The sequence below is a fragment of the Pterocles gutturalis genome, unplaced genomic scaffold, assembly GCF_000699245.1.
Source record: "Pterocles gutturalis isolate BGI_N339 unplaced genomic scaffold, ASM69924v1 scaffold1689, whole genome shotgun sequence".
Classification (NCBI taxonomy): Eukaryota; Metazoa; Chordata; class Aves; order Pterocliformes; family Pteroclidae; genus Pterocles; species Pterocles gutturalis.
The window spans coordinates 19,239-43,857 of NW_010130294.1; the positions used below are offsets into that span (position 1 = coordinate 19,239).

The 24,619-nt window shown below is 39.1% G+C and overlaps 1 protein-coding gene across 1 annotated transcript in view; it reads right to left on the minus strand.

The window, feature by feature from the left end:
- The window catches only part of LOC104466649 (focadhesin-like), a gene marked incomplete at both ends in the record, with an annotated part of 43,102 nt that extends 19,205 nt beyond the window's left edge, over positions 1 to 23,897 (minus strand). Inside the window, 8 exons of the mRNA XM_010080157.1 lie at positions 1,682 to 1,884; positions 2,580 to 2,667; positions 3,140 to 3,346; positions 6,789 to 6,993; positions 8,234 to 8,335; positions 16,116 to 16,220; positions 22,127 to 22,281; positions 23,823 to 23,897. Of these exons, the coding sequence (XP_010078459.1) occupies positions 1,682 to 1,884; positions 2,580 to 2,667; positions 3,140 to 3,346; positions 6,789 to 6,993; positions 8,234 to 8,335; positions 16,116 to 16,220; positions 22,127 to 22,281; positions 23,823 to 23,897 (1,140 nt within the window). The remainder of the gene's footprint in view (positions 1 to 1,681; positions 1,885 to 2,579; positions 2,668 to 3,139; positions 3,347 to 6,788; positions 6,994 to 8,233; positions 8,336 to 16,115; positions 16,221 to 22,126; positions 22,282 to 23,822) is intronic.
- Between the last annotated feature and the right edge of the window lie 722 nt (positions 23,898 to 24,619).

Here is a 24,619-nt window from a genome sequence, read left to right on the forward strand (position 1 = left end):
AACACTGCAACAGCCTCTCCAGGAACATGGTGGAGTCCCCATTACTGGAGGTTTCAAGATGTGATTGGTCTGGGTGCTAGATAATCTAATCCAGGCTCCCTTTCCCAGGAAAGGCTGGACCAGATCTTTCAAGGTCCCTTCCAACCTGGGATGTTCTGTGATTCTATGAAAATATACCATAACTTAATTATGTTTGCTCTTAAATACTCTTAGTCAAAGCTTGCTCACTCTGGACGTAACACTTGCTTTCTTTTTCCTACCTCTTTTCTTGCACATTTCCAGTGTGAGGAAAGTCTAAGTAAGGAGAAATCATTAAAAATTGTATCCTCTTAGCACTGATCTGATCCTACAACACAGACTGAAACCACGGGAATATTAAACAAGAATTCTACATTCCAGTTGACAACCAAAGGTTATTGGCATACTTTTTACAAACAATAATCAGGCAAAATGAGCCTGCAATTCTCATTGCTAAACAAATATTACCAAAGATATGCAACGCTACTTGCTACAAACGCCACAAGAGTGGAGTTCTGTCTCTATCAGTGAGACAGAAGTGAAGAAGAGTCTGTTAGAGAATTCCCACCAAAAAGCAGTGTCTTTACAGTTTAGCATGGTTACCAGAAAAAGTTGAAGTAATCACAAATTATTTAAGCCCTTAACAGAAAAGCTTTCACTTGCTTTTTGAAGCAAGGAGAATACCAGAATTAGTACAACAAAGTTCTGTTACAGGAAGCCAGTGTTATGGAACGTACTGTAATCTGTGTCCTACAGTAACCCTTTAATGTACCGTAAGACATTAAACTAGCTTTTAAAACACCACAGAAAACAAAACAGATGGGCCAGTGACAAAGAGCATAAAGGACTGAAGTACCTCGAATACCTCTCACTGAAACAAAGCTCCAGTGACATATGCACAGGCTGCCACCTGCAAAGTCCTATTAAGAGGAACTGAGCAGCCTTCTATACTTAAAGCTATCTCACAGACTACTCTTTCTGAGCAGAATAAGGAGTATAGGCTTCAGTGAACTTTATAACATTTATCTTTTAGTAGAAGTATAAATGGGCTTGCCCTTTCAAATTTGTGGAAATGGAAGATGAAGCTGGAGAGGGATTCTAGGACAAACAGGTGGAAGGCAGCTATAAGTAAATAAATAAATACAAAAAAAAGTACAGAAAAAAAGATCCACGATAATGAGCTGAAATTTGACAAGTGACACTTATGTGCTCCGTAACTCTCTTCAGCCAAAGGAGAAAGAATGGTAGCTAACAGTCACATACAATCATAAGGAAAAGGATATAGATTAGTAGAATAAGCAAATCTGAAAGAGACAAAGCCGACATAACCTTGTTTTCTGCTAAGTCCTGTTACTTCATTAATAATGCAGGTGAATTCTTTAATCTAAAAGTCAAAAAAAAACTCAAAAAAAATTCTCTAAAAGTAAAAAAATCCCATCTCCTAAGTAAAACAATATCTAGCATACAAACACACTTCCACTTTTACCAGTAGTCTAGTTTTATGCACTATACATATTTTTGAGTGTTTCCATACAATATGTTGCTCAAAGAAGCTGTAGAAGCATGTAGAGTCCCAAGCAGCTAGGCATAATATAGCAACATTGTTAAATGCATCCCCTACCTGCCCCAAAAGAAGGAAAAAAAAAAAGACTTAAAACTTTACCAATTCCTTTTTATCCTTCACACCTTTCTCCTGTAATATTCCCAAAACATTTACAGCCAGCTGCTGCCTGGTAGTCCCAGAATCATCCTCTGACAGGCAGTCCCCAACTGTTGTAGAAGATAAGACCTGTAGCACTGGCATCACCAAAGTAAGGGCTGTGCTTGGGATGTTCTGGGTTTCTGAACAGGAAAGGAGCTTGTAGGCTATTTAAGACAAGGTGGGGAAAAACAAAGATCAGGTAGGGAAAAAAGAACTAACACCATTTGTACTTTCAAGCATGACACAAACATTTCTAGGAGACACTCTAGTCAAGCAAAGTAACAGGCCCCAGAATGACAGTATGTGCATACCAAAGTGCAGAAGATTGTTTTCGTTAAATCTCCAATTCAATTTAGAGACCCATACATTTCTTTTGTTTATAGCAAAGTACCTGATGGCAGCAAGAAATACAACAATGGAATATAGCACAGTCTCCCACTTTTACTGGAATGCCTCCACTACTCAAAACTGCTAAGTCAAAAGCTCAGCCAAACATTGTCGTAACTGTCAAGCCTGCTCTCCTTAATATCTGTCAAAATAAAGTGTTGACGATGCATGAGTCTCAGCTGAGAATATCGTGCTGTTGACTCAAAAATTAAACAGATAAGCTTAAATACAGCAGGGAGCTTAGAATACAGTAACATCCATGGAAAAAGTCAGTGTAGCAGGAAAATTTATTTTTACTGCCATTAGATCAAATATTACTTTTTAAAATGAGGAAAAATCCTGTTTATAAAAAAAATCACATTTCATGACCTAATCCAACTTCAGGGGAATGCTATGATTACTTTCATAAACATGAAGAAACAAAGACACAGTCTTAAGAGTGTGGATTCTTCATTGTCAAGAAGAGCTTTACCTAGACTCAAGACAGACTTTTGCTGACTTTCTGGTGTTTGCAGCAACAGTAGCGCTAGCCCAATTATACACTGTTCCACTGGAAATACCTACAAAGAAAAAAAGAAAGAGGTTCAAGTCTTCTTTGTTTTTTGGTGGCATTAAGCAGCATGGGCAACTGTAATGGGCAGTAATGGGCAACAACCAAAACCTCTGTCAGGAATCTCTTCACTAATCATAGTGAGTGCACGCACAGTGGCACAGCACATGCAATGAAGAATCTGAAGAGTGTAAAAATAGTATTTTAACTAAATGATGACAACATTTTACCAAATTTGTTACTTTGTTCAAACCATTTTAGATCAGTTTAAACCAACTCTGATACTAAAAGGTTAATTGATATATACAGAATCAGTTAGGTTTTTGTCTTCTGAATGTATTTAATCATGAAAAAAAACTAAAAGCTTTTGAAACAACACTGGTCACTTGGAGATGAATGCCATGTATTCTCAACACTGTCTTAAACATGACATCCTTTAAATTTAATACAAATATTTAATTTTTTTCCGTATGAACTCTTACCTCTTTTAAGACCTCAAAGTTGTCCTCTATTAAGGAGATCAAAGATGAGCATTCTCCCATTACATTTAAATACACTTCACAGAAGCATAACAGTTGCAGACAGAACTGGGATAACTGAACTTTCCAGAACACAGGATTCCGCAGTAGGCTGAGGAATAGCTCTTGCAGAAAAAACGAGGCTTCTGTAACTTGCAGTAAGTCCTTAAGCTGTAGAGAGGTAGTTAACAAAACAAAACCAAGACACATTCCAGTTTAGTCCTCCTTTCCCATCTGTGAAGAATTCCTCAAGTTTAGAATTAGTTTTACTAGCTCTGCAATGTTTCCGTTGCAAATATTACTAAGACTGTGAAGAAACACATTTATAAACTAAACCAAGGCGTCTCTTATCCAACCTACCTGAAAAAAAAGTAAAATAGATGAACTGCTATTTAATATTTTGAAGTAAAATTAGAAACATGTGAAAGAATAAAAAGATATCTTGGTAGCTGACAAGAAAAATCCCTTTTTCCTCAAGAGCAATGGCAAATTAATTCAGTTCTCGGGGCCCTCTCAGCGACTTAAAACAAATTGTGTGAGGCTTTAATATAACAGGTAAATATTCTTGTAATGGAAACGTCCTGCTCTAGGATATTTCCTCTGTAATGTAACCAAGATTCTAATCTATGTCTCAGAAGAGAAAGAAGGTGGTGTTATTTGCTTCTAGAGCACCATGTAATCTAACTACTACAAAAATGAAAAGCTGAAGTGCAATACTCAAAAGCAGTATCTCCATTCTTGGAAGCTAAGTAAAGAGGTTTCCAGAAGCAGAGTGCCTGAAAATCCTAATGCGTTAGATGACAGCATTTCTGCTCTTGAAAATTCTAGTTCCTGACAAAACCCAGCTGTTCCGATCCAAACTCTGGAGACAGCATTAAGGATAACATCCTGATTTTTAGTCCCTTGGAACAAATTCTGTGAATAAACTCCTCTAATCAGAAGACTCATGTCCACTGATTTTTTCAGCAGAAAGGTCTGCAGGTGACAAGCTGTACTTAATGACAGCTTGGTTGGTACTGTGAGACAAAATGACTAGGAAGCATTTCATCATTTATACAATACAGAGGATTAAATAAGGCTAAGCTTGAAGGAAGGATAAAAAGAACCTGAGGTTCAGAGAAAGAAGGAGAAGGAATGACAGCTTACAAAATAGTCCATCAAACAGGCTTCTTGAAGGAAGTATTTCCCTTTCCATTGTTAAAGTTGTATCTCAGGCAAAACAAAAACATTCAAGTATTAATCTGAGTCTAAAAAATGCAACAGATTTCTAGTTAAAAAAAAAAAAAAAGTGCCACAAGCACAGAGGAAAGAAAGGTTCATAACTGATTTTATACATCTTCTTCAGTGCCATTTTTGCATCTAATTGTTACCAAGTCAGAAGCTTGGTCATATATTCAGGACACAGTGTCATACTGAAGTTCAGGTACAATCAAGAAAAAATGAGAAATGGCCCCATGACTAGGAAAAGTCAGCATATACCTGTCATCACAAAGAGCAGACCGGAACCAAGATAAATGTGCATAATACAAATGATTATTCCTCCAAAATATTGTGAAAAGTAGCTACTGGTAGAAAGTATATTTTACTAGTAAAATTCCTCAGGAGGAAGATGCTATCAAATATCCTCATAACAACCATATGTAGCTTTACATCGTCAATATTATCAAAGCCCCTTTCAATGGCAATAATACCATAGCACTTCATGTTGACTGAATATATTTGAAACTGAAGATGTTGCTCTAATATTAAAGAGGAAGGGTACATAAGTACAAAAAAGCTTAACCAAAAGCAAAGCAGAGTTATTGACCTAAACGAACACCCTTGACTCCTAACCAAAGGGGACAGAAAGATTAAATCCCTAGCTCCTAGTAAGTATCACGGTGCAACTTAAAGACACATTCAAAAACTTCAGCACATTCCAGAGGGAATAAGTTTTTGTCTTCAGAGCCACTAATCCCTCTGTTACAAAGAGCGAGAAAGGAATATATAGGAATACTTAAATAATGCTTCTCATATACTTTGTTTCATGTTAATATTATCCATGTTAAATTAAAAATTGCATGTTTTTGACAAATATCTTACCATTAAACAACATTGTTTCTCTCATGGGTATCTCCACAAGTTTACTGCATGTTTACTGAGGCAACAAGTGGCAAATAATTATGGTAAACATGTGTTTAAATTTACACCTCACCAGGTGTATCTGATTTAAACAATTAAAAAGTTTTACCTTCTAGCAGAAAGGGACTGTTTAGCTTCACCAAAGGCAGACCTTGCCTGACCAATCTGGTAGCCTTCTACGATGGAGTGACAGCATCAGTGGACAAAGGAAGAGCAATGGATGTAATCTACCTGGACTTGTGCAAAACCTTTCACAGGGTCCCTCACCCGTCAATCATTCTCTCTAAATTGGAGAGGTATGGATTTGAACTATGGAGTGTTCAATGGATAAAGAATTGGTTGGCTGGTTGCAGCCAAAGGGTTGTGGTCAATGGCTCTATGTCTGGGTGGAGGCCAGTCACAAATGGTCTTGGGACTGGTGCTCTTCAATACCTTTATCAATGATATAGATGAGGGAATCGAGTGCACCCTCACCAAGTTTGCAGATGACACCAAGCTGAGAGGTACCGTCGATACAATAGAGGGAAGGGATGCAGTCCAGAGGGACCTGGACAGGCTGCAGAAGTGGGGCCACAAGAACCTAATGAGGTTCAACAAGGCCAAATGCAATGTGCTGCACTGAGGCTGGGGCAATCCCAGGTATTTATATAGACTGGGAGAAGAACTCCTTGAGAGCAGCCCTGTGGAGGACTTGGGGGTCCTGGTGGACGAGAAGCTGGAACCGAGCCAGCAGTGTGTGCTTGCAGCCTGGAAGGCCAACTATGTCCTGGGCTGCGTATGGCCTGCAGGGAGAGCAAGATGATTGTCCCCCTCTACTCTGCTCTTGTGAGGCCCCGTCTGGGGCACTGTGTCACGGCCTGGGGTCCCCAGCACAAGAAAGACGTGGAGCTCTTGGAACGAGTCCAGAGGAGGGCCACAAAGATGATCAGAGGGCTGGAGCACCTCTCCTATGAAGAAAGGTTGAGGGAACTGGGCTTGTTTAGCTTGGAGAAGAGAAGACTCCGGGGAGACCTCATTGTGGCCTTCCAGTATTTGAAAGGAGCCTATAAACAGGAGGGGGTCGACTATTTACAAGGGTTGATAGTGAGAGGATGAGGGGGAATGGTTTTAAACTAAGAGAGGGGAGATTTAGGTTGAATATTAGGCAGAAATTTTTCACTGTGAGGGTGCTGAAGCACTAGGACAGGTTGCCCATAGAAGCTGTGGATGCCCCATCCCTGGAGGTGTTCAAGGCCAGGCTGGATGGGGCCCTGGGCAGCCTGCTCTAGTGGTTGGCAACCCTGCCCACAGCAGGGGGGTTGAAACTAGATGATCTTTAAGGGCCTTTTCAACCCAGGCCATTCTATGATTCTATAATTAGATTTCTGTACTACCAACAAATCAGGTCTACAGGAAATGGAATAGAACGCTATATTTGCACACTTGAAAGGCAGAACTGTCATTGCTTTGATAGAATTTATTTGTAAAAGGTGGTGTCAGGCAACAACCGTACCTGAAGGTGTGGAAGCAAATCGCATAGAAGTTGAAGAATCTCACATTCCAGCACAGAGGGTGCTTCTTTGTGTTTTGGACCATGAGGCTGAAGTAAGACCTTCAGTAAAGTAATTCGCAGTTCAGCATATTCCCGTAATTGAGATGGTTCACAATACAGGTATCTTAAAAATGGAGCCATTATGCCAACACATGAACTCTGTGCCCTGCAGTTCAAGAAACAAGTTTGCCAAGACTGCTTTCTCCTGAAAACTTAACAAATTATAAGGAAAACTCAAGCAATGTGACATTCCCTGCAATAATTTACAGGATGCAATTATCAGAAAGGTGTTATGAAAGGTATTACTAAATCTCACAAAAAAACCTTGGACTTACTAGCACACAGTACTGTCATGAGACATTATACAGCAACATATACAAAGAAGTGCAATTGTGAAAAGACTCAATATTTAAGAACGAATACTACTCAATATGTACTTGCAGATAATGACACTCTTAATTATATTTTTTTCTCATCCATCCAAGAAAGTGACTTTCCTTGACGAATGTCAGGCATATTTAGTGAGAGACTAGTGTGCCATTCTGAAGTAGCATTTGGACAAGACTATTTGGAAATATTTTTTTTAAACATATAAATCCTAATTTAAATTCAAAAGAGCCATTCCTTCCTTGGCAGTTTTTGCCCAGCAGTCTTAAACAATTACATGAGACAGGAACTGCTTTGACCAAGATGGCTTCCCAGTAAACAATTTATCACAGAACAGTTCTTTTGGCTTGACCGTGTTAGGAATACCAGCTATTCCTGACACCAATAAAACAATCAAATAAAGCTAATGATCAATACATTAACAAATATACATGGAATCAAAATTAAAAGTCAGTTTTAAACATGACTCAGCCCTGATGCAGAGCTTTATAAAGAACTCAGTAATAGATCTACATCAACATACGTAGTGGTTGTTGACATTGCACTTACAAACATGGTTTAGCAGTGGACTTGGTAGCATTAAGTTAACAGCTGGACTTGATGTTCTTAAGGGTCTTTTCCAACCTTTCTCATCCCACCATTTTGTACAGATGAGTTATACCAATATAATAGTAATCTTTTTTGACTAAGCAGTCAAAATCTTGACAAAATAATCAGAATTGCTTATTAAAAAAATATAAAGGTGCTATCAATTTTCCACAAATTTTTTCCACATCTGTAAAATTATATCAACATAAAAGAGTTAACAAAAAACCTATAAAACCAGATTTTGATGGATTATTCTACTATTTTATTAATATTCTATTTTTAGCCTTTAAATTGTATAATTAAATTTTACAATTACCTTTTTACAAAGACAGAATTCTTACTGCTCATTGCAGCTGCGTTCAAGAAAAAAAGTTACATTGATATGATTCCATTATCTACATTTGCTATTTTTTCATTATTCATTCATTTACCTCTCCGGACATTGACGGAAAAATACTGTTATCTGCTGCAGTAGAACTGGCCAGGAATCAGGTCTGTTTTCAAGGACAGTGATTAATGGATGAGGAGTGTTCCTGAAACACAAAGAAATAACATTTAGATCTATAATGCAGAAAGTGAGTGTGCAAAATAACTGTCTTCAAAATAAAAGCAGCCGTGGAAATAGACAATTTAACCCCCTGGTATTACCAACTCCCTTTACCAGCTTTGCTAACACTGCTACGCTGTCAAAAGAGCACATTTTATAGGAACTTCAGGGAACAGGACTAAAATAAAATCTCTGTTTGAAAAGTCTTGGTCTAATTTTTCTTTTCTTTTCTTTTTCTTAAATAAATGTCTAAAGGATCCGTGTTCAAGCATGTGACCTAATTTGAGTCACTGGTAGCAGTACTACGCTCTAGCAGTGGGCTCCAAGTAATACCCATAGAAAAATTTGAACCACGTCACACATCAGTCCAGTCTTTCAAGCCTAGGTACAAATCTTCAGCACCTGAGACCAGTCGAGGTGACCATCATTCCACTTACTACTTTTAATCTGCTCACAACTTATTTATTTACTTTTCCTGGTTTTTAGGTAGTGAAAGAAGCAGGAAAGGAGAAAGGCTGGCCATACCACTAGCCTAGAGACCTCCACTTTACTGCCAGGCCTCTGACAATGGTTGCATTTGAAAAGGTCACCGAGGCCTAGTAGTCACCCGTTCTTCTCAGATGAATCTATCACCAACACCTTCCCCACCTCCAAAGTCAATGGCTGAAGGCCAACTACACCACCTAGAAGCGCAGCACTTGCATCAAACAGTGACCACTCTTGTGCAGTAGCAGGTAGATGAAAAGCTGGGCAGTAGGGAAGTCCAAAGTATATACAATTTGTTCCGTCAGGAGGAAAACCAAAGTCCTCTGACTAGACTAAGTTAACACAAGAAAGGAAAACAGAGTCTGAACAATAAATTACCTGGAGAGGTGGGAAATTGGAAAGAACTGGTGATGTGAAGGCAGTTTCATCACTACCTCCATTGCCTCCTTCTGGAGTTTACCCACTGTCTGTGCCGTGAGTGGCCCCCTTATTCCCACCTGCCAAGTGTCCTTATTTCCCCCAGTTTTCTTTCCTGCTTCAGCCAACTACAACCAGAGCAGTGTAGATTCTTCTCTGGAATACCAACAGCTTAACGGCAGACAGGCAGATACTTTCCTGCTCCCAGAGCAGAAATAACTTTCCTAATAGCAAGAGATAAAAGTTGGAAGGGTCTTGCTGATTCCCACAGATCTGCTAGACACACGTGAGAGAGCTGGGCAATACAAATAAACGTAAAGGCAACAAATGCATGCACACCACGCAAGGCTGGCAGCCACAGAGAGGGGCTGTATAAATCTGACCACGACCTTTGGTTTGGTTAACCATTCTGTTCATATGTCCAACAAATCTATGCTACACACCAGAGAGACTTTGAGCCAGTTCTACCTATACAGCACAAGATGATCTGAGACCCACCAACTGAACTGGTACACCTCAAGAGAGACTGCCTCAGTTTCAGCAGCCACTTACCATGCCTTTTAAATAAAATAGTGAGAAAGAATTAAAACTAAACCAGGGAGAAGGACAGCACTCACACCCACAACACACATACACACCTCTAACATAACATCAACGCTCCTTGCACATTTTTACAAGCCAACTGACTTTCACGCATGTGAGCTGTTAGTTAGTCTTGATATACTGCTAATTTTACTGCAGTGAGTGACATAGTCAAATAAGCTTTTCGGAAAGGATTTATAATGGTATTTGGTTTGTCTGCACTGGTGTTTTAAAAACCTGTAAAGAGCAGAAAGCCCAAGATCTGAATCAGTGTTTTTATTACAGAAGACAACATTCATTGAGACACACTCGTATTCAATAGCATTGTGCTACAACACAGGCTTCATCTTGAACAGCACCAAACGCAACTCCAAGGGAAGGAAACGAGATCCTCAAGAATTCCATAAAAGAATGAAAAAAATTTTTTCCCCTTACTTACCAAATTTTAATTGCATAACACGATGGTGTATTAAGGCTTCTCTTAAGTGAGCTAAAGAGGTAATACTTAACTGCTATAAACAGGAATGTTTAGAGTCATGCTATGCCTACTAAGATACTAGTTCCAAAAAAATACCATCTAGCAGACATATCCTTAAACTAAAAGAAGTTCTCCTTACTATGTTATTTTTACATTCTCGATGTTAACATTGTTTGAATTCTGGGCAAGTGACTAGTTTTGAGGAAAATCAGAATAGCTGAATGAAAAGCCCACCAAGTTACGAAAGCTGGTTACTAAATATTTTACATATTTAATGCGTCTTGTTCTCTTGGCAACATGGTCAGAATAGAGCTAACAAACAAAAACTTCAAATATTTACTTCAATAGAAGATAAGAGTCAGATATGACATCACGTCCCACTGAACTCTGCAGCTGTGTAGCTCAGGAAACAGCAATTAACTGCTGTGTCCTTTACATGCTATAAAACAATAAGAATTCTGAGATACCTGAAGAGATAAAACGTTTTGGTCAACTGCTTCTCTTCAAAAACTTCAAACTAATTTGGATTTTAGGGTGGGATAATGTAGGAAATTTACTCTGACTGTGAAAACACTCATTGCCATGGAAGGATATTCACAAAACAAGAAGCATTGTTACTATGCTTTCAGGGATCAAGGAAAAGCTTTTATTTATTGGGAGAGATTTAATTGCAGTGCTTAGGACATCAGCATAGAGGCTGCTGCTCTAAATCAAGAGAATATTTAGAATATAGCTTGGCAGCAAGAAGGTTAAACCAGATCTACGTAACTTCTGCTTAACATGAAGACAACTGTGTCTTTAAGAAAACAGCAGAAATCCACAGGAATGAAACAAAGTAAAAGAAAAAAAACTGCTGGTAAGATACCTCCAGGTACAGACACATTAGAGCCTGTGCACTACCAAGATTCAGAAGTAAGACCACAAATCTATCTTCAAAATCTATTTGCCATGTTCATGTTCAAATAACACTAATTTCACATACCATGCCAGGGCCTTGGAAGTTCATAGTCCTCTATAGAAATACAGAGTTATAGCAGCTTCGTACAGAGTTATAGCAGCTTCTTATTTCAATACCTGTCATATTTTAAGAATTAATTACCTTTCCTACTGAGAATATGTCTCCAGTCATCTAAGTGCTGCTATGACACTGAAGCCAGTGGAACTTTCACAAAGTCAGCACATTGACACATCAAGTCTAAAAGTAAAACTGCCTACTATCCAGAAAAAAACCTAAGCCTTCTATGACAGATTTTGTGTGTTCTGAAATGAATATAAGTGCACTGAACCAGATGATGAAAGAAATTGGATAAGGTCCATCGTAAACAGCCATTAAAAATGAAACACCAAAATGTGCAGCCCAAAAAAGTTCCATTTGATAATGCTATTAGGGGTAGGAAAAATTAGGTGTCTAGATGTAATTTATCATCAATACTAAGATAAGAATTGCTAGCTTAGCACTGTAAAACACACATCTTTAAATTACATTACAGTACTACTATCCTAAATTATTGCCAGTGGGTTCACGATAAAGCAAAACGCACAACCAGACACAGCAGCTATCCACCTGTAAATAGGGAAACAAAGATAAATCTTATGTGAGGGGCAACAATAAAACAAAACTTATTTTTAACTTTTAGGTCATCTCAATGTTTTTGAGAGCTCCAAACTGATTTAGAGCACAAATTCAGTGACAGATTGCTTTTTCTGTATGAAGAAACAACGTCTACAGTCAACATACCCTTCTGCGTATGCAGCTGTGACTCTGTCCCTTTCAGAAAGATGGAATAGCACTTTACTCACCTGAATGTGTTTTTAAAGCATTTTTCTATCTGCACTGAATTTTGATTTCAGAAAGTTGGCAGCTCTCCAGAATTTTAAGACTATAAAAACCACGCATGGTGAGCCATTAAGAATAATGTAAAATACTACTTCATTAAAAAAAGTTAACAGCTTTCAGCAAAAAAATTATAGCCAAAGTGCTGTATGTGCAGGTCATAACCCAACTACACGGAGAAAGCCAACAAGTGTACCTCAAAAACTCCTCTTCCCTGCCCTCCCACTCCATTCAGCTTGAGCTTAAGTTACTGGAAAGCTATATTGATCTGCATAGTAAACAGACAACTTTATGCCATACAAGACATAGTAAATCCACTGGGAACTCTCAGTTCTAGTTCACAGTGAGACTGACTTGCAGACTGCTTCTGTCTGTGCTACAGCTGATCTTAACTTTATAACAAAAAGTGCAGATCATCCCGTGTGTGAATCTAAAAATCACATAACTTTTTCCACACATCCTTAAAAACCCCAGCATATTTTAGTATTTATCCACCTCTGGAATACTGTTATCAAAAAAAAAACCAAACCAGTGGTCCTTACATGGCTTATGGAAACAATTAGGAATCACAAAATTCCATTATATATGAGGCAATTTTCTACTGACTTATTAGGGTAAAAGGAACATTTCCCACCTTCTCTAGGAACAGAGGTAATCCCTTCTCTATTGCCCAAGGCTAATTTGCTTACAGAAAGTGGAGAATCCCAGCATTAAAACTACAGAGGCTTTCCCAGATGAAATCAGAAAACCTATGTGGTGAGTTGGCCTTGGCTGGCCATCAGGTTCCCACCAAGCCACTCTCCCACTCCCCCTCCTCAGCAAAACAGTGAGAAAATGAGATTAAAAGCTTGTGGGCTGAGAGAAAGGTAGTTTAATAAAGAAAACCAAAGGTCATACACGAAAGCAAAGGAAATAAAAAATATTTATTCTCTACTTCCCATCAGCAGGCGATGTCCAGCCACTTCCTGGGAAGTCAGGCTTCAGTATGTGTGGTGGTTTCTCCAGAAGCCAAACACCTTAATAATCAATCCTCCGTGCACCCCCAATTTCCTTTCACTTAGTTTTTATTGCTGAGCACAGTGTCATATGGTATGAAATATCCCTTTGGTCAGTTCAAGTTAGCTGTTCTGGCTACGTTCCCTCCTGAAGTCCTGCTCACCTCCACCTTACTGGTCTTTGAAAGGGTGGGACTGGGCTGGAAGCAGCACTGCTCAGTAGGAACCAAAACATGGGTGTGTTATCAACACCATTCTAGCTGCAAATATAAAACACAGCACTATGATGGCTGCTATGGGGAAAGCTAACCCCATCCCAGACAGACCCAATAAAACATAACCAGACAAAACCCCCAAAACCGCATGTCCTGGGTTAAGCTGAGACAGAGTTAACTTTCTTCATAATAGCAAGAGGCTGTGTTTTGGATTTGTGCTCAGAAGAAAGATGATAAAAAGTGATGTCTACGCAGCTGCCAAGGTCTTTCAGCGTCTCTGGCTGTCCGCAAAGAGGAGAAGCTGGGAGGGAGCACAGCCCCAGTTACTAGCCCAGGATTTGATTTTAGGTTTGGGATTGAGACCCAAGGTGGTCAATAATCTATTCCATAATGTACACGTCATGCCCAGTATATAGGTGAGGACCCTCTGGAAGATCGGCCCTTTTGGTTCCGGATCTCTTTTGCTCCGGGTCATCTCGCTCCAGGTGGTTGCTCTCCCAACCCCCCCTACCCCGGGCAGCTCTTGCTCTGGGAGGCTCGGACTGTTATCTCTGTTCTGTGAGTGCAGTTTTGGGACTCTCCTTCTACGGGATCATTAGCCGGGAACAGGCTGAGCCTTAGTCATCAGGAAGGGGGGCAGTATCACTGTGTATCGCTCATTTGTATATAGTTATTATTTTCAATATTATTGTAGTTTAGTTATTAAATCGTTCTTATCTCAGCCCATGAGTCCTTTTCTCCCTTTACCCCTTTAATTCTCTCCCCTGTCCTCGGGGGGGTTTGGGGTCATAACTGAGCAAGCGGGTGTGTATGGGTTGGCCCAGACATTATTTTCTCCCATTTCTTTTCAGGAATTGTTTACATCATAAAGTAGTAGTATTATAAAAGTAATTCTGTTGTCCTAAGTTACCATTGGTCCAAACCAAACTTATTTATTACACTGAAATACTCGTTTTAAAATGTCCCAAGAGAAATGACAATAGTAAACTACTTGAGAACATACTGGTGCTTTTAAACTACTTGAGAACATACTGATGGTTTTTGACTCTTCATTGATTATTTCTGTACAGAATACTTTTGTGTAATATATGAACACCATAACAGGAGGTTACTGTTGGTGAGTTATTGCATATATTATTTTTATTTATTTCAGAAATCAAGTTTCAATGTACTTAATAGAACACAACTACAAAAATTGTTACGTAACTTGTCACTGAATAAAGACAGGCCCTTCTGTACACTAGAAACCAAAAGCCACATCTCAAATTCACAGGGCCTTGACCTACCAGATCTTCAAAACTAAGTCAAACTACTGACATTTCTTCATTAAAGTTAACTGGAAGCAAAAGGAAAAACAACAAACTTATCCAATAAGTATAAACTTGCTGCTTATTTTCAGTTCTCCATTACTTTAAGTTACTTTAAAACATTCTGAATTACCAATTTCCACCTTCCTTGTATGTTTATGTTAACAGCATTTTTTCTTGGGGGGGTGGAGGGAGTAAGAATCTTTCTTCACCCTACTGGGGAGAGGCTATTACTTTAATTCAGCTACATCCCACCACCCTCTTTTTCACATGCACCCTGCATTAAGTGCTTTAACTTATCCTCTTCTGCCAGGAGACTTTAATTAGTTTATTTACTACTAAACAGAAAGTTTCCTAAAGAGTTCCATCTTACTACTTTCCATTACCTGCCTCTTCAATTAAAACTGTTCTGTAAGAGTGTGGACTTTCTGCAAAGAACTGACATAGCTAGAAAAACAAGTGCACTCAGAATTTTAGGAATGCAAGTGCATCCAACACTCCAAAGTCTGTTTCACTTTTCTTCACTGTTTCATTTTGCTTAAGTAAAGACATGATTCCCACCTTCCAAACAGTGCCTTTTATATCCTTAAAGCATTATAGCTACAGCCTGTTACAATGATACATAATAATTGCATAAAAGGCAACTTGAAAAGTGGTCATGACATCTACCAAACTGGGACCTTCTCCAGAAAAGGTACAACAGTGGCTGTTAATTTGACTCATGATCTGACTCATGGTTTCTCAAGAGCTGGATGAAGTCACTAAGATGTTCCCCTAGGAAGGATGCTATTGCCCGACAAGCAGCTTTATATGAATAGCTCTGGATGCATCTTTAAATAACTTATTTTTACAAGGAAAACACTTTAACAGTAGAAGCATTCAGGAACTTTACTTTAATAATAGGAATAAAGCAGAAAAATCAAATGAGAGGGAAGTGGTCCACAGTCTTAAAATAAAACTTACTAAAAGGGCTATTAGCAATTATCCAGCTACCATATTTGAACAAGTCACAGTATTTATTTGTTCTTTCTCACCCACAGTCTTCAGGTTACCATTGCCACCATGAGCTCAAAAGCATCGATCTTATCCCTTTACTGTAAAATTCCTTATAACTTTCAACCAAAAAAAAAAAAAAAAATCACAGAATCAGAGAATTGTTTTGCTTGGAAGGGACCTCTTCAGATCATCTAGTCCAACCCGTATGCTCAAGCAGTCAGCTATTGAAGGTAACCCAAGATTACATGGAGTCAAGTTTTACTATCTCTGAGGACAAAGGTTCCACAACCCCTCTGGGCAACCTGTGCCACTGCTTGAATACCTGCACAGTCAAAAAAAAAAAAAAGACACAAAATGGACAGACTGAAAGCCAGTCTCAACACTTGATCTATGTTTCTTCTGGAAATCAGACAAAAAGTTATGATAGTGTCTGAATAAAAGGGGTGTGAAACTAACCTGATTCCATACAAACTCTGAGCAGTTTCATTTCCATCTTTTCCCAGTTGAATAGCTTGAATTTGTAGTAATTTCCAAATAGTTTTTATCAAACCATGCACATTCCTGTTGAGAAAAAGAAATACATTATTGTCACATATGTAGTTACATTAGTTGATTCTTCCTTAAGAGGAAGAACCTAGGCACAAAATTGACACTCAAGAAGCCTTGAGTTCTTAAGGACTTCCTCACACCTGCCTACACCATTTTGGGCAAGCTATGTGTCCATGTGTATGTGTTTTCCTTTTTACATAACAAGCAAAACAGCAGAGAGAATAATTAATGCATTAATTAAAACTTTTGATGGTTTGCTTCTACTATATCTTACAAGTACATTCATTGTCCCCAGCTTAATTGAAACCAATGCTTTTTATATGTTAATAACGGAAAATTAGCTCTTCTCTGAATACAAGTATATAGGTAAACATCCAGCATGGTCCACAAATTTCAACCATGCCACTGTCTAGCAAGGGAAAGCAAGAGAAATCACATTGTCAGAAAAGACACTTGAGACACCTAATTTGTGCCAGCTTTTGATCTTAGGAGCCCAGGACTACACAAAATAGATATATACAGCTATTTTATCTCCCTCTTCCTATCTTGCTTTATTCACCATTCAGGAAAATTCAAGAAACAACAGTATTTCTGGAATTTTTATATGATTTTCCATATTCTCCTGGAGAGACACTAATGAAAATAACAAAGCCCACCACAAGGGGGAAAAAAAGCTCTGTGATCACGCAGTGAAGAGGTCAAGAATTCTACAGCTTCTTACTGCTTGGATGAGCTTACAAGCACAACTTTCCAAATTTTGCTCTCCTTTTCATAATTAAGTGCCTTCCACACCTTTGCAACCTTTCCATACCCTTCCAACCCAACTATGCCAGATGCAACTCAATTCCTTCTCAAGGAAATAGCCTGGATTCTACAATGAAACCCTCTTTCACAAGGTGAAAATGAAGAAGCAGAGGAAAAAAAAGTAATGGTTGATTCTTTTAATTTTCATCTAGAACATGCTACACAACTGCCCCATCATCCCCTAAAAATCTACTAGATAGTTTACTGCTCACATTAATAAGCCATAATTACCCCTCCCTTTATTCACATAATGAACCGGAAGAGCTAAAACACAATATAATTATAAGAGATCATCAACTGACAAAGTTACTTCTATCACACGGGGCAAGATAAGGAAGGAAAGAGAGAATTGGCTCCTGGGAATTCATTTTTCTGTTTTATTGCTCCCCCTTCTTCCCTTCCTAGGAGGAAAAAAAAAATCTGAGAAATCTATTTTATCTCTAATTCTACTTCCCCATTAGTGAATGGAAAACTGCAGGAACTCCTCAGGTGGTGAGCTGGAAATTACGCAGAATTTATGTAACCCTCTCATAGGACAAACAAATCATCATCCTGATTTAAAACATGAGGAAACTGAGACAAGGTAATATTAGTAGTTTGGCATAGAGTACACTATGCTCCACAAACACCTTCCTAAATTATGAATGGATATATAGACATTTAAACTTTTAAGGTATAACAAAAAGTCTTGACAAATTTATATCAAAGGACAGGGAGACTTTACATGAACACTATTAAAAGACGAGTTTACTTACACACAGGCTGGAACAGCATCAGCCCAATAACGTGGTAACAATACGTAACCATAAAGAAATATCAAGTCATGATATTTACAAACACTGTACTGAACATTCAAAAATAACAAAGACAAAAGATTGTAGGATTATAGAATCATACCCTAAAACATGCCCACATAATTCACAAAAGAAAATAGAAAACACAGACCATCACCACTTTTAACTACCAGACCTCTGCTACACTTATCACCAGGCTCTTTTCCATAAGCTGGTATGGCACACCAGGGAACGTCTATAGATTCCCACATTGGATCTCCCCATAAAGAGCTGCTTAGTTTTGCATTCCAGATATAGGGAAACTAGTATATTCTCTCTTCTGTGCCTTTCATACTTCTGACAACAGTGCTGGAAAACACTGACCCAGATCAAAACTGACAGAGTATGCTTCCGTTTTCTTTCTTCCAAAAATGGGCCAGTTATAAGATGTGCCTGTAATCTTTAAAATGACTGGCCGCTATGACACCTGGCTCTTGAAACATTGAAATCTGACTGTACAGGAAAACATGAGGTTCAACAGAACTCTGCTGCAAAGCAACCAACAGGAAGGCACATCGCAGGCTTCCAAATTCCAATACAGTCAACATAACACACAGAGGAGGAAGGAGAGTCTTTTGGATAGGGTGCTTAGGGACATGGTTTAGTGGGTTAGGTGGTGTGGGTTGATGGTTAGACTTGATGATCCTTGTGGTCTTTTCCAACCTTAATGATTCTATGATTCTATAGAGGAAAGAGAGAGAACAACCACCTTTTAGATACTTCATGGCTAGAAAGAGTCAGTTAAACAGGAATTTGCTAGCATATTCCCCAGCTTCAACTGGGTAACTATGCAGTGAGGGGAAAAACAAACCACAAAACACTTAAGAAAACAGACTTCCCTGTTCTGAAACTCCTGTATTTCTGGTCCTAATTACCAGACAGGAGGTGGGGGGGAGAATGGCTGCTTTAGGCTTTGCACTCAGCTCCTGAACACAAGCAGCACAACAGCATGACATATTGCAAGGATTTCCCCGCCTTCTATGGGCATGGATGCTCAGGTGTTAACACAATCTGAAAACATACATACACACAGAAATCCTTCCAGCAATTTCTTAAAGATCATAATAATCCACTGTTTCACAGGTTTTTAATAGATTGATTTAACTATTTCTGCTCATTCATTATTGAATAAAAGCCACAGTTTTTCCATCATCATCAATACAGAAAGCTGGAGACCAAGGTTAAAAACATGCAAAAAATGTGCATGTATATATTTACACACGTATACATATTTTGTATATATGTATACACACACAAACCCACACATAAATACACGTTCCGTGAAGTTTAAACTCTTGGAGCATCAGAAGAAACTGAACACTGGGTCTAAGACAGTTATGGTATGCACCAGAGATAAGAATGGATTCCCACTTGTCTAATCAGCAAGTAGTGTGAACTACATAACAAGTCAACTCAGACAAGCACTGGATGTTCACCTCTGACAAAGCAAAGTGTCCTTCCTAGTGTGCAGAATTTGATACACCTGACAAAATAAAAGCCACGAGGTGCACTAAACCCCAGCTAAATTAAGTGTAACAGAAGAGAAGAAAGAACACAGCATGAGTAGTCTTTGCCAATAAAACATTCACTTACTCCATTCAGCACTGAAAGGTGCTCAGCAGTTCTATCTTTCTGCTGGCTGCCACTGGGTGCTAATTTCATATTTACTTTATTTTAGAGACACTGCGTGCACAGCAGTGCAAAGCCAAAGAAAAAACCTGGATGAAATTCGGCAGGGCACAGGATGACAAACAGCAGGCTACATTTCTAAAAGAGTCAAGGGAAGAAAAAAAAAAAGTATGGGCACTGAAATGAACCAATCTGAAATTGTCAGTTTAATCAGCTCCTGTGGCTACAGACATTTTAAAACCACAGACTTCTATGGTTAGGCTATATAAACCCTGCTTTGCAAACCCTAGCAGATGTGGTTTGAATTGTGGCAGCTCGGGGGATGGGGGGAAGAAGACAAAAATACATAAAAGGTTCCTGGGTAAGTTGCCAGCACTTACAATAGTGATCAGTCATGTGTGTTGGTTTTATGCATGGAAAAATCTAAGAATGGTGTAGAAATGGGGCAGATTCAAGCCCTTTCTATATGTAACTCTGATTTTCGTTTTAAGGTCAACTCAATCCTAAATATCCCATTTTACACTGTTTATTTTCTGAAGTACAGAACTGTATTAACATTTCATTTCCTTATGAATGGCTGATACTGTAACAAACCCTTAGCTGAACAGAAATTTCACATTTCTTAATCTGCAAGCCACAGCTAATTAAACTTTCCCTCCACCTTACCTGTTAACTTTCTACATAGTAGCTAGCAAGAGGCTGTGTTTTGGATTTGTCTAGGATGAAAACTGGTAACAGTGATGTTTACAGTTGTTGCTAGGACAGCCCAAGGTCTTTCAGCTTCTCTGCTGTCCACAGGTGCAGAAGTTGTGAGGGAGCACAGCTCAGTTACTAGCCTGGGATTCAATCTTAGGTTTGAGATTGAGAGCCAAAGTGGCCAATGGTCTATTCCATAACATAGGCATCCTGCCCAGTATACAGATGAGGGCCCTCCAGAACTTCATCCCTTTTTGTTCCAGACCCCTTTTTGTTCTGGATCTCCTTTGCTCTGGGTCAAGCTCTCTTTCCAGAACAGCTCTCTTGGGGTGGTCCCTCTTGCCGGGCCTTCTCCCTCCCTTGGACAGCTCTGTCTGGGATGCTCAGGCTCTCATCTCCATTTCAGGACTCTCCCTGCTCCGGGATCCTTAGCCAGGGACAGGCTGAGCATTGGTCATCGGGTGGGGGGGCAGTATCACTGTGTATCACTCATTTGTATACTTGTATATAGTATTATTTTCAATATTTTTTGTAGTTTAGTTATTAAATTGCTCTTATCTCAACCCACAAGTCTTTTTCCCTTTACCCCTTTAACTCCCTCCCCCATCCCCAGGATTGAGGGGGAGGGGGGGTGTGGAATGAGAGAGCAGCTGCACGGGTTGGCTCCCAGCCAAGGGTAAACCCATCACATTAGCTCACAGCATTCAGGTTCTCACAGTTTAAGCACAGGTGCTTTTACTTCTTTGTTAACAATGCAGATTCTTCCCTTAACCCCAAACTGAACGAGTAAAGTTTTGTAATTTGGAGGACAGTGGTTTGCAGACGTTATTCATATTACAAAAATATATTTACAAAACCTTTCCTAGGGATCCATAACCACCTACTGTAAACTCAGCACAGAATCAGCATCATCACGGCAAGATCATAGCTGTAAACAAGGCAGTCACAGGGAAACAGTCTTTTTCAAAATATTTGATTTCTTAAGCATTTCACTCATTTACACAAACCTAAACTCATTTTTTTCCTCAGACTCACCATGAGAAACCTCAGCCTAGAACTGATTATGCAAAGGTTAGAAGTGGTGAAAAACACATCTTCATTACTGTGATTCTTGCAACATCTTATGCTGAGCCCACCAGCATAATACATCACAGGTGTACCACCAATTAGCTGGGTTGGCTAAAAACAAACTCCAGCATTCTCTAGGAAGAGAATGAGAAGACATAGTGCAGAAATTCAGTTAGGTGCTAAAAAAAAATAAAATAAAGATAACCCAAGGAACTTTATAAGGTTGGTATATTTGAATGGAAACATCTTCCCAATCATCATTTGACTTCTCATTTATAAATTTTACGCACAGTGTCTTTCCCCCCCCCCACAACTGCATTGTCTCAGCATGTTGCACAGGCAGCCTAGCTTAAAACGCCATTGTGAGATACAGGCATCATACTTGCAGAATTTTGTAAAAGTAAGTAGCTGCAGAGTTAGGGAAAGTGGTTTCTTCCTCAGCAGACAAGACAACAAAACTCAGTATTCCTAATCCCCACCCGCAGTCTTACGGTGACTATTTGAGCATCTACTTATTTGGACAGATTGGTTAGGAAGTTACTTCCCTCCTCCATAATGGAAGCTGCTTCCATTCTCTTCCCCATGACAGAAGCAACAAAAATAGGCAGTGCATTGATTTCTGAGGTTCCACAGAGCATTAGTCTAAACTGCTCACAATTTCAGCTTCCAGGCATAGGACACTCTGCTAGTTCTTAAATTGGACCCACGCTGCCAAGATGAAAGCAACAGCCTTCAGCAGAGTGGAAGGACAATGCCAGTCCTTAATGCCACTGCTTATGTGAATATACTGTCATTTACAGAACCTCTTTTCCCCTGCATTTACAAGAGAAAAGCAATGACTGATAATTACCTGACAAAATACACAAAAAACAAGCAACTAAACACTACCTTGCTGAAGGAATTAGGTTGAGAGCTCCATTAAGAACATAGTCAAGTTCAGCATGTTTCTCTGCTACAAGTGCCACCAACCCCTCAGAGCAGGCTGTTCGCAGGGCAACATTCTCACTGCAGCACTTCTCCCAAAGCAGGTTCAGAGCAGGAGTCTGAAATCAAAAGCACGAGACACAAGCAATGAGAAGGCTGACGCTGATTTATCTTTATTCAACTCCAACACACTTCTATATAAAAACCTGCTCAACATGTTCTCCTGAAATCTTAGAAAACACAAGAAAGGAAGCCGGGGTACAGAGTCTACACCTAAGAAAGGCCTTTCCCAGGACAGGTCCCACTTTCTTGCCCCTACTGCCTATGCCCTCAGTATAGACAGGAGTCTCTGAGAAAAGGGTAAGGCAGACAAATTTTTCAGCTGTGACTACACAGGTAAGCTAGCATCAATTTCACTTTCCTTAAAAAGACCAAGACGTCTTGGAGACAACTCATGAAATGCTAGATCAAGCCATGTCTACAGCAATATGCAGAGGAGACAGCTAGATGCAGGCATACAAAGAGCTACCAGAAGTAAGCCATCTTTACTCACCATAGAAAGTCCTCAGTTCTCTCCATTTGCTAGTAAGAAAAAGATTTGGCAGTATCCATTAAAACTGCCGCTTGCTTTCATGCTAAATTTGCATTCACAGGTTAGCTTGATGACTTTGTAGCTTCCAAATGGAGAAACAAGGAACATTTTAAACAACTCAACTCTGTAAAATGCTCTTGTAGAAAAAAGGAGCCTGTGACATAAGATCAGCACAAATCTTTTGCTCATTAGCAATTTAGAAAGTATTGCTATATTTCAGTTTAATACCTTCGTGGGGTGGCAAATGGGCAGAGTCAGCTCATAGCTCAAAACAGAATGTCATTGGGGAACATGAGTATGATCAGGACAGTTGGAGGAGCTTCTGTTAGGGAAACTACACACCTCCAGCATTTCCTCACACCAAAACTCAGCACTTTTGAGGCTTGGGTTTGCTAGCTTGGGAGGCTTTAAGACTTCACGCTGGGAAGAGAAATCCACAAATCATTTTCTGCTCATTTCTGTTCAAGTCAGCTTTTGGGAAGGAAAAACAGAGGAGCAAATCCTAACCAACACCTCTTCTTCACTGCTGTGACACTTGCAAATGCCAGCAATTCATATACCCCTCAATTAACATGACAGACCTGCACTTAAGTGAGCTTGAATCAACTAAAAGGCAAAGTACGCCTTCACAGCATGCTCTCTCTAAAAGAAATCTGAGCTCTACTTAGCTAATATGAAATATAACACCAATACAGGTATGTGAAATGCCATACTTCTTGAAATTTTTATAATGATGTAAAAGACTTGCCTACTGAAGTGACAATGTCTCACCATATGGCACTTCACTTGCAGTAACAAACTCAAATAAAACTCTCTTAAACTGAGCACAGATAGATGGTGGTACTCTGCAGAATTAAGACTTCTGCCATTAAGACTTCCAATGGAAGTAAAATGGATCTTCTGATCCCAGAGATACACTGTTTCTACTTGTACACCCAGACATATTTTGCTATCTACCTTACTTAACTTCTATGATTTAATAAAATTACACAATGGGGAATGGGAACATAGAAAAACTTAAGCACGTATGGATAGGAAAGAAGACAGAAGCAGAAGAATGCCACAAACCTGGTCAGATGCTTGTCTGATCTTCTCTGAAGAAGCATTTTCTTTCAGTACTGCAGCAATCAGATGACTCACTGCCTAAAAGAGGAAAACGAAGTTAAAAATACATGCTGATCAAGAGTTGTTTTTCAATTCTCCATTAGGAAGAATTTACACTGCTGTTGCATATGACCATTTTATCACGATTTAAAACACCAAACACGGGTATGGAAGCTGAAATATGGTTTAGGGCCAAAAATCTCTATAATGCTGGCATACTACTTTTAACTGTCACCCTGAGACAGAAGAGAAACAAAGCTTCCATAGGGCTTCATAGAGTCTTTATACAGAACCTCCTATAAAACTAGAATCAGGTATCTACTCAGGAATTGCAGATATTTTAATGCATTAATTGTAATAGACATCCACAGCTCCACTGCTGTAAAGATCTCAGTGTACTTAACAACACTGTTAATTATTAAATCCCTTCCTATATAGGGCAGTGGAAGCAAGAGAAGAAGTGGAGCACAGCAAATCTAAGAAACTTGCCCAAATTTTTGCATCCTAAGTTTTGCTAAATGCTGATGACAAACACACTATCAAACCTCCAAGCACTTCACGTAAACACTAGTATATCTACTGCCAGAAATGTTTCATTTACTTTAAACAAGGCATTTAAAGTTAACAGTATTCCTCATAAGGCTATTCTGTGGTAGAGATAATCAACAAGACTTAAATTTTCAAGGTCGTCCAAAAAAATGCTTCAGCTCTGAAGAATTACCATAATCATTGATACAGCTACACAGAAAACCCCTAATGTG